The following is an 11298-nucleotide window of genomic DNA, read 5'->3' as shown; positions in this document are numbered from 1 at the left end:
ACATGAATTACATGGTGTTGGTCCTATGCTAAGCTTAACAGACACAACAGTAGTGTAAAAATATTCCACCAAGGCAAAAATGGTAGGGTTTTCAGAATGTGCCTTCCTATCCAAGATATGGATTGCTTCTTTTTGACGCTACCATTTGCTGAGCTCCTTTTTAGATTCTCTAAATATCTAGCTACAAAATAAAGAATATATAATATAGCAACCCTAAGGCTAGGGCCTAAGCCTTTAGCTTTGGCAGTCTAAAACAAAATGAAGGGAATGGGGATGAAATTACTTACATGTTTCTTCTTCATCTTATACACTAATGCCCTTTCAACCTTGCCTCGCACAAGCGTCTTCAAGTTAGAACACGAACGTGGTGTACAAGTACTAGAATTTCATAAGAATTTAACTTTCTTTATTATTTCAATTGATTGATATTTCGAACCCCCGACTAATGTTGCACTGAATGTTCTGTGGTAGTGAGGCGTGCTGGTGCGGGTGGCTCTGTATGGAAAAACATGAAACGGATGATTCGAGGAAGAACCAAAGAGGGAAAAGGGGAAATGGCCGTGTGGATTTTGTTCATCGGCACCCAACTGACAATAGTAGCGCAACACCGGTGCTAGCAAGGTCCCAGCAGCCCTTTCTCATCACTAAAACCATACTGCAAGTAACCTCTGCTTTGATTCTTGTTCTTCCCCTTCAATTACTTTGACATGTTCCGATCCGTCGGAGACATATACTGAATATGCAGGTTTGGTGTGTTTTTTTTGTTGGTAAGTTTTCAGAAATTGTTTGTAAGCTTGTACCAGGAATGTTGTGCTATATATTCATTTAATCTCTCTCTGAAACAGAACTTCAACATTTTTGCAACTTCCGCAAATTAAGAAAAAAAATGAGCTCCTTAATCCTAAACCAAAGAACCGAAAAGAGATGCGAAGATCAATAGCACGAAACATGGTAAGTGTATATGACTAGAGCAAGATCACACCAGTAAAAAAAAAAAAAAAAAAAAAAAACAGATCTTTTGGTTCTGCATATATGATTCCAAATTTTCGAGAACTTATATAGCTTCAGCACAGACTTATCCTTCGCGCAACCAAAGAGATATAACAAAATTAAACATTATGTAAATTTAGTGTCAATGCGTAATACAATTGTTGTCAAAGTCCTTAGATGCGTACAACTTTATGTTCTATATCAGGTCGAGCAAATAGTCAACCGACAAAAGTATTCCCAAAGGCATTAACCATGTATGAGCAAAAAAGCGCTAGGAAAGAAACACCACCACTTTCGAAAATTTAGGCAGACCAGAAGATGACCGAGCTGGCAGTAACTCAAACCAGGATGAACTTCTCACGCATATCGTTTCCTTACATGTCATACAACAACTTCGAAAAGGATTTCATGTGTTCGGTTTGCAGAGAAATGGCCAGCGACAAACTCCCATCATTGGTTGCACTTGGTATTATAAACGCCAACCCCTCGAATGCAATTCCACCAGGTCCCATGAAAATGGGCCGACCCCATCCAAAGTCGGCATCATGGATTGGCAGCCTAACCCAACTAGTTATCCCCAGGTTTGGACACCTAAAACTATGAGCTCCACGAACAAGGGCAGACAGATCAGGCTGAAGCTCAAGATAGTCGAGGGCAGATCGAAGATAACTATCATCCATACGCACCAAAGCATCATGGATACGGCTGGCAGCGTACCAAGTTGGTTTTGATTGTATATCCCCCGCGAAAGCAATTGGTGTTGCTGTGAAAATCACATTGCCAAAGTAACCAGGTGGGAGTGGTGGTTGCAGTCTGGACCTTCCATCAGTGGCAATAAATAGTTTGGTGTCTTGATCATCGGGAAGTTCACGCGCCTTGCATGCACATCTCCAAACATGACCTGACAACATCTCATATGAGCTATAGCTGACTGTATTCCCAGCTTCCTTAGACTTGTATTTCAAGATGTTGAGCTGATCCCGCGTTAATCTAAAAATGGAGACTGTGGTGCTATCCGCAGCACCAGGTTTTGCGCTTTGCAGAGGGGCCTTCATCTGTGGAGCAGGTTGGTATTCAATGTGGTGGAATGCAGGCTGAGGTGGGTCTCGGGCACGAAGCAATGTCCTGTCGATGAATGGTGGAAGTGTAAGGTCAAGACCACGAGCCATATCAGACCATGTGTTAATAAAGTGCAGACCAGAAAATCCATCTGCTGCATGATGCTGCATTCCAACACCAAGTGACACCCCTCCACATTTGAAGAACGTGACCTGCAAAGAGTAAAACCCAAACCATTCCTTGTAAGCTTAACTGTTGAACAATTCCCCGACTTCAGTAAGTTGAGGTAAAATATAAGACGAGGCTGAGGATTCTAAGCAAGATTAGAGATAGCCTGCCTCCAATTGGTCAAACAATTGAAACATTAAATAGTATTAAACATATACTAATATCCCCAAGGAACCAATCAATCCAGTCAAATGGATGACATCTTCAAACAATCTTCTAAATTTAATCTATTAGTTTTAACCCTTAACCAAGTCAAGTGGATGACATCTTCAAACTATTGATATGTTCGGAACTATTATTAGCATCCCAAAAATCTCATTTTACACTTCTCATAAATGAATTTTCTTTCTAATTACAGAAAGTTTGGAGTGTCAAATGAGATTTTTTGAGTGCTAATAACAATTCCCATAAATAATTAAATTCAATAATATTTGTCACAATCAACACGAATAATATTTAATCTATTTATTTTCACTTATAAGTTAGAGGTCTTAGGTTTGAATCTCGTGAATAGGGAATTTGATACCAAATTAGATTATCCATTGTGTGGCTAAAACGAACACCCCCTCTCCTTAGTGTTGTATTAAAAAAAATTAAAAAATTAAAAAAAACTTGGAACCCCAGGGTTCGAATCTGAATCCGCCACTGATAACATCCCCTTATTTTCATAATTAAGTATCTTCTTCTATGAACTTTCATCAACATGGCACAGGTCTGATTAAAGATTAGGACAGCTCTACGTAAATGTGGAAAAGTTCAAATCAATAATATAATTAAGAAACCTGAATTTAGCCTTAAGAAATTATAACAAAGGAAAATGGAGCAACGTGTGCAATACCACCAGTATGTTTTTTCAACAATAAATTATAATCTAAACACAGTTTGCTCCAAATGTCAACACAGAGATAGTTCACAAGCCATTGCTAGATTGACTTTTCCTCAAGCCAAAAAGTCTCCAGCAACATCACTAAATCCAAAATCTCACCAAATGATCTCAACTATTACTATATAACCCACATTCTCTAACCTATACATCCACAAGTTGACCATATTAAACGTATGAAATTTAATGAAATGATAATATCTTTTTACGTCTTTTTAGTCAAAATAATTTCTAAAATTTGTATAACTTCTCATTTTGTTTTTTGACAATGAAATTAATTAAAGTGACTTAGTTTAATTTGGTATAACTTCTCATTTGGTATAACTTTTATAGATTTTTATTATCATAATCCAAACTAAAGAGTTATACTAATTTCAATAATGATTTTGACTCAAATATCTCTATTTACGAAAGCCAAACTTTTGCCACCCGCATGTTCAGGTAGATCTTTTCACGTAAGTTTAAAACAATAAAAAACGAGACTCATATATGTGATGCAAACAAGTATCAAATAAAGCTAATTCCAATTGACAAAGCGCAGGTAAAGTTTCTAGATAAAATTTAAAATTGACAGTCACTCACTCGCACGTGTAATTGTATGTATTCGTAACTCAGAAATTTTACTCTAAAAGAAAACCATTTTTTATTTTTTAAGACAAAGAAAACCATTTTAACTGCTAAATTTATCACAACATGACATAGGCTGATTTATGTGGGACCTATTACCTACCAAGAAATATGATCATTAGTTGATTTAGGTGGGACCTATTACCTACCAAGAAATATGATCGTTACTTATTTGACCAAATACGATCGTTACTTATTTTTGACCAATTCGAATAAAATGTTGGTGTACCTTCCCAATTAATACCTCCAATACAGGTTTCATTTCATTAAACAAACCAGAAAAAAACAAAGTGTTATAACTTACACGACAGCACTGAAAGCGACCACCCGAAAGATAAATTTAATTATAACTTACACGGATGATAATCACTTGTTGATATGTAAGTCGTAATAAATTTTATTTTTTAAGTTATTAACTTTTTAACACATATATCATATTATTTATATAACGATATGTGATATATCATTCCGGACGGTCACACTAAAAATTCTCTTTCACCCGAAACACCATAAAAAAATACACACTTAAATAAATACAAGCCGCTGTCTGTCTCTTTCCGTGACCCGATTACGATCCACGAGCGATGCCGTACTCCCTTCTTGTCAACGGCAAACGGGTCTGACCCGTCTCCATCTCGTTGTCGTCGACGACGGCGATGTAGAACCCGGATTGGAGTTCGGGTCTGGAATCGAACTGGGCTTCGAAGAGGTCCCAGAAGAGGAGAATGTTGGGGGAGAGCTTCATGGAGCCATGCTTCTTCCTGAAGAGAAAGGACTTGGGTGGAGGTAGAAGGAAGGGGAGGAGAGCAACGGAGGGAAGGGGATTCGAATGAGTGGCGGAGGAAGTTAAGGTGGAGGGAGCAACAGGTGGTGAGTTGGGGAAGAAGAGTGAAGGCGTAGGTTTGTAGGATGGGTCCCCTTTTATTTCTTATAAAAATAAAATTTAATAGTTATAATTTTTTTTTCCAGTTAGGTGAAGAGTGGATTCCGCCTGATCCACATTATTATTTAACAGAAAAATTGAGAAAATGACAAAAAAATTGACAGATGTCTGATATTACAATAAATTCGTAAAATGAGATCTAACATTATAATTTTCAAAATATTAAATATGAGATTGTGGTTCAATTTAATGTAGTTTTTTTGTAATTTACTTCTAAATTTACTAATCACGACATGACATATGCTGATTTAGGTGGGACCTATTACCTACCAAGGAATATGATCATTACTTATTTGACCAAGGTATAGCTTCCCAATTAATACCTCCGATACGGGTTTCATTTCATTAAACACTGAAAACGACCACCCGAAGCACTATATAAAAAATACACTTAAATAAATAAAGAGTAAACTTTAATTTTGTAAGTTATTATGGGGTTTCATTTATTTAGTTGGGTTAGACCATTTATTGGTTATCTACCTCACTTTCTTTTTATTATTTTATGATAAGTGTCATCTCTTGTTTATAAATTTATTTTTTACTCAATTTTAAAATTAAATATTAAATGACTTTTTTTTCTTAATTTTTTTTCCCTTTACATTCATTACAAATTAACTGTGTTAACTAATTTATGTTGTAGTATTATATATATCAACATATATACTAGCATGAATTTAGAAACGTATGGAACAAGCAATTTCTTTGAACTATTTTCATGAATGATAGGTATATTAACTTTTATTTATTTTCAGAAATACCTCTATCATCATATATACTAGCATGAGTTTAGTATAGATATCATATATGACGGCACATAAATTTTCTTATATTCAAATTAAAATTTGAATATAAATAAATAAATTAAGAAATTATTTATTTAAAATTGACAATTTTAAAAGACTTATCATATTAGCACCTCACAAATGGTTGAATAAACCTCAAATACTTAATATATCCCACATTTGCTTTTCCAATTAAAATTTATTTTAATACACATCACTTCCTTCCCCATAATACTCTCACACCCCCACATTCTTAAAGCACACCTTACATTTTATACACACCCCACATTTCTCAAATCTTATAATACTTATTTTTAATTCTGCCGAATGATTTCAAATCATTTAAACATTAGTTTGCTGAATGATTTTAAATTGAATGATTTGAAAAAATGTTTAGGCTCATTTGAATGTTTTTTAATAACAATAATAATGATTTCAAAGCTTTTGAAACATCGATTCCGTGTTTCATTAGTCAAAAATAATTTTTCTCAATCAACATGTTTGTAGGTTCATTACTTAGAGTTTTATTCAACAATGGAGGATGTGATGGCTTTTGATAGTTGAAGTAGATAAATGATACGTTAATAGTGATTTGAGATGTATTTATAAAAAATTTATTATTTTGTAAACCCAATAAGGTTAAAATTGTTATTGTATAGTAAAGTAAATAAGTCATTAATATTAAATTTTAATATGGAATGCATTCAATATTTTGTCAAATGCTAATATAAAAGTCATTTTAAAAACTAGACTATTTCAACAGCTCCTCAATTTTTGAAACTGGATCAAAATACCGATAAGTAAATGAGGTATCTTGATATGAGGCTAAAATAACTAAAAATTAGATCTATTTTAAAAATAAAAAATCATTAAAAATTAAACCTATTTTAAAAATGTAGATTTATAAAATTGGACATATTTCAAATTTTCCCTAAGTAAATTACCTGTAACAGTAAGAGAGGATAAGTCGAAATCCCGGCGGCGTAATCAACGGAGGGGATGAGCCTCCGGAGCTCCAGCGTGGGAGCGAAATCCCCGAAATCATCGATGACGGAACCCGTCTCCGCCTCAACAAACAGAACACCCTGGCCGCCGCAGTCAATCTCGATACGGCCGTCGTCGTCGCGCTTAAGCCTCCCCGCCATAGGGTAGAACGGCACAAGAGCCTTGGACAGAGCGTGCTTGAGCACAGCCGGGTCGAAGAAGTTGGACGCACCGTTTGGATTCGGCCTGTAGAAATATACGCTGGGCGTGTGGATGCTCGGAATCACCAGGTCCACGTTCGAGTTCCACAGCGCCTTCTTCGGCGTCTCCTCCGCCGGCTTAACCAACGTTGACTCCCTCACGGTAACGTTGACCACCATCTTCGATCTTCGTTGGGCCCCGCCTGGCACACCTGCATTGCACCCAACAAAACACTGTTATAATAATATATCCCTCCTCGTCTAACGTGCGCCGTCCTTGGTGGTATTTAATTTAATTTTTTAAAGAAAAATATTTGAAAATTTTGATTTGAATTTTAAAAATAAAAATAAAATAAATGATAAATTAAATAATACCATGTTTGATTTTTTTAGTGCAAGAATTTTTCGTTAAAATTCTCAACAAAAAAAACCATTATCTGGCTTTCCTTTTTCGAATTTATTTTTCTTAATAAATAATACAGGGATACGCGAACCTAGCCGTCATGGCTAAAGTGCTTGCCGGATTTAATTAAAGTAAAAAATCCCATTTCTTTCCTTTCCCGCGTTTTCCGTTAACGTCCGCCGTAGTTTTCAAAAAAGTCCGGCGTCGTTACCAACATGCGCCGTCGTTAAACGTTAAAAGATGAAAATTAGACGAGGAGAAAACAAGGAACGATGTAATTACCTTGTAATGTAGGGTTTGTCAGCTACCGACGACTTTAGCAGAGGGAAGGCAGAGAGAGATGAGAGAGAGAGAGAGAGAGAGAGAGAGAGAGAGAGAGATGTAATAAGAGGCGCAAGGAAATGGTGATTTGGGAGTTGGGAGGGAAAATGAAAGGAGGGAGAGGAAGAGTGGTTATTAAGTAAGGAGGAGGGAGGGGAGGGGGTTGGTGACGCTTTCCAACCAAGTGCATGTAATCTCTAGAGAGCGCGGAGGAGCGAAGCATCTGTCATTTACCTACCGTGTGACCCAACTTTGGCTACTCACAACATGCCACGTCAACTTCCAATCCTTGCCCACCCCAGCACTTTCCCCATTTCTCTATTTTTGTTGCAAAAAGAAAAAAAAATGTGGGTTCAATTTGCTTTAGAACACATTTTAAGTTTAATCATGATTAAAGAAGAATTTAAACCACATTATTATTAGACTGTCATAAGACTAAATTTATCCTATCCCGTATAAACAATATCGTTTTTTTTATTTAAAAAAAAAATTTGCTTTAAGACGAACGAAAGAGATGATTGGAGTTGGTGGGTGACACTGTGCCTTTGGGTTTGTCTCCTTATGTTGAAAGTAATGCAAGAGGAGAGTTGGTGAGATGGTGACTCCTACCGTCCACCAACTTTCTAATACCTGGTAAACATTAAAGGACTCTAAACAATCTTCAATTAATTTATACTCCTGTTTACAAGTTCAATTCTGACCTGAAGCCCTTGATTGTAAGGTTCTTTTTTTTTTTTTAACTTTATGATATATACATTTCTTCATTCACACGTGTCTCCTTATACATGATGAAATTCCTCATCTGCATTTGGAGAATTTTGTTTTTGAGATTATATGACATGTTAATAATACAACATGACAAGTTTCTTCCATTTCAAAATATTAATAATAAGGATAATGCTTGTGTTCCCTCTATGGTTAACCCACTTATTCCCCCACTTACCATTAAATTATGTTCACCTTAAGAACATCATAATCAGAGCAATTAATTCTCTTTATCATCATCTAAAAATCATATCCGAAAAAAATCAATTTGAAGATCTTTTAATCATTCTTATGGATCAACAAATGGACGGTTCATCAAGAGGAATTTATTTGTTACCAAAACCATCGATGGTCTAACACGTATGAATGACTAAACAATTTCGAAATTGAATTATCTTTTTACAAATATGATATTTAGATGTTGATAAAGAGAATGAACGGTTCTGATTATAATGTTCCTAAAGTGAACATACGTTAATTATAAGTAGAGAAACAAATAGTTTTCTCATGAGAAGAACACAAGCAGTATCCTAATAATAATTTCCTTCACATGGTGTTGTACAACATGTGATATTCGAAATAGTCCTCTTAACATATCTCTAAAGTTAATATCAAAGAAAACTCTAAATCTTAACACAAGCAATTTTCTATTTCGACTAAGAAGAAGATTCAAGTTAATATTTGGTATTTCTCAAACCAAGCTCCCAAATAGTGCAAACCATTTTTTCAACTCATTTTGTACCTCGACATATAGGACAATCTCCAAGGGTTGGACTTAGGACAATAGAAAGAAAAAGAAAAGAATAAATAGGGTTTTGGTGGGTGAGACCCAAAGCACAAATCACACAACTAAAACGAGAAATCTCAAAATTAATATGTTACATAAATAAGATGTGACATACCAAGCATCGAAACCTCACCGAAGCTAAAAGAAAAGGAAAGAGGGTATCGGACTTAGGGCAATAGAAAGAAGAGGGTGTTGGTGGATGGGACCCAAAGCTAAGAGTATTGGCTCCCACTATGTTTGAACTTTCATATCCCCGGTTTCCACTGGAGGCTGGAGACTGGATTGCGGACGGAGAGGACACATGGGATGATGGAATATGAGAAATGAGGAAGCCTTCGACGTTATAACGGCGGTAGGTGGGTCTGTTAGTTGGGGGTAGCGTCAGCGTGACTGAATATTTCCGGATAAGGATCACAAAATGTAATGAAGGGCTTTGGATTTGCATTGGGATTAATTACTTATTTATTAAATAATTAAGATTTATTTTATTGATAATGTGCGTTTGGGAAAATCAGAAAGTGGACGCTGTCCTGCTTCTGCTTCTGGAGTTGGTGAGGCCTCTCCTCTTGTTGGCCGGCTGGAATATAGAATTCAGCTTTTTCTGTTACTGTGCTTGGTGGTTGGTTTCGACTTAAAGTTAAAAGTTATAAAGTTATATTTGATTTTAAATTTGATTTCAAAAGTTATACCATCTTCGATGTATATTTTGAGTTTAAACATTTGTGTTGAAGATGTTTGAACTCAAAAATTTTGTTTTATTTTTATTTTATTTTGAATCATAAATCACCATAACACATCTATTTTATTCAATGATATAAAAATTCCACAAGTGCTCGATAAGATCATATTCATATTGTGACAAAACTAAAATATCTGAGCGAGTGGTGCTAACTAGGTAGAATATAATGTGAATGAAAAGAAATGTGTGTATTTATAGGACATTTTAGAAAGTCGTTGCTAATTTTCAGCAAGATGTAAATGATGGTCATTGAATACACGTGGGGTGCAACTCTTTGGGACGAAAAAGCAGCCATTAAGCAAGGGACTTGGATTGTCTGCCCTCCCATTTTGGTGTCCTCCCCGTGTCCTTCTGTTTTGTGTGGTCACGGTTAAGCCACGTTAATATTTTATATTATTTTTTTATAAAAATAATATAACAAAAAGAAATAGTAATATAAAATGTTGACGTGGCTTAACCGTGACCACAAAAACAGAAGGGCACGGGAAGGGCACCACAATTAGAGGGCAGACAATCCAAGTCCGCAAGCAAGAAGTTTATAGTATGCAATGATGGCAGTAAGTACATTAGGCTAGCCAATTTCTTGCATGATTTTTATTTTTTTTGTAATTCAATGAGGATTCCGGTAAAAAGCGGGCATTAAGCAAGAAGTTTATAGCATGCAATGATGGCAGTAAGTACATTAGGCTAGTCAATTTCTTACATGATTTGATTTTTTTTTTTTTTTTTTTTTTTTTGTGTAATTCAATGAGGATTCAGGTAAAAAGCGGCCATTAAGCAAGAAGTTTATAGTATGCAATGATGGCAGTAAGTACATTAGGCTAGCCAATTTCATACATGATTTGATTTTTTTTTTTTTTTTTTTTTTTTTGTAATTCAATGAGGATTCAGGTAAAAAGCGTCCATTAAGCAAGAAGTTTTATGGTATGCAATGATGGCAGTAAGTACATTAGGCTAGCCAATTTCTTACATTTTTTTATTTTTTATTTTTGTAATTCAATGAGGATTCCACCAACGCGTTACCTCTCTCTCTCTTTGTTTCTCTCTCCATATCCACGAGCTCTATCCTCAGTTTCAAGCTTCAGCCACCGCCCCTTCCTCTTGTTCGAGGTAGGCGGCAACCCGCTTCCCTCCTTCTTCCTCCTTCCTCCTTTGCCTTTTCCATCGTTTTCCTCCTCTCTCATCTCCTCTGCCCATCCCCCTCCCTACATCAACCTCCTCTTCCTCTACCCTAAAACCCTTTCCAGTCTCCTTCTTACGTTTTTATTCCTGGTTCTCCCCTGAGTCTATCTCAGTATACTTTGAGTTGGGTCTCAACTATCCCTTAAGCTATCTCAAATTTGGGCTTCATGCCCCCTATTCGGCCTTTTCCCCTTGAGCTTGTCTAAGTTATAAAGTTATATTTGACCTCAAATTTGATTTCAAAAGTTATATCGGTCTTCAATGTATATTTTGATTTTAAACTTTAAACTCTTGTGCCGAAAATGGTTTGAACTCAAAACTTAAAATTTTTGTTTTCTTTTTATTTTATTTCAAGTCATAAATCACCGTAACGTATACATTTTATCCCATGACATAAGAATCACC

General features: G+C 35.7%; 1 protein-coding gene across 1 annotated transcript; it reads right to left on the bottom strand.

The window, feature by feature from the left end:
• Nucleotides 1-1101: 1101 nt before the first annotated feature.
• LOC103405591 (shikimate O-hydroxycinnamoyltransferase-like) lies at nucleotides 1102-7704 on the bottom strand. The gene is made up of 3 exons (XM_008344601.4): nucleotides 7382-7704; nucleotides 6457-6908; nucleotides 1102-2261 (listed from the first exon to the last, which is right to left on the bottom strand). Exons 2-3 carry the CDS (start codon nucleotides 6874-6876, stop codon nucleotides 1365-1367), a joined length of 1317 nt encoding a protein of 438 aa, XP_008342823.3. The 5' UTR covers nucleotides 6877-6908; nucleotides 7382-7704; the 3' UTR covers nucleotides 1102-1364.
• Between the last annotated feature and the right edge of the window lie 3594 nt (nucleotides 7705-11298).

This window comes from Malus domestica, chromosome 17 (genome assembly GCF_042453785.1).
Source record: "Malus domestica chromosome 17, GDT2T_hap1".
Taxonomy (NCBI): domain Eukaryota; kingdom Viridiplantae; phylum Streptophyta; class Magnoliopsida; order Rosales; family Rosaceae; genus Malus; species Malus domestica.
This window is presented reverse-complemented; position numbering and strand designations above follow the sequence as displayed.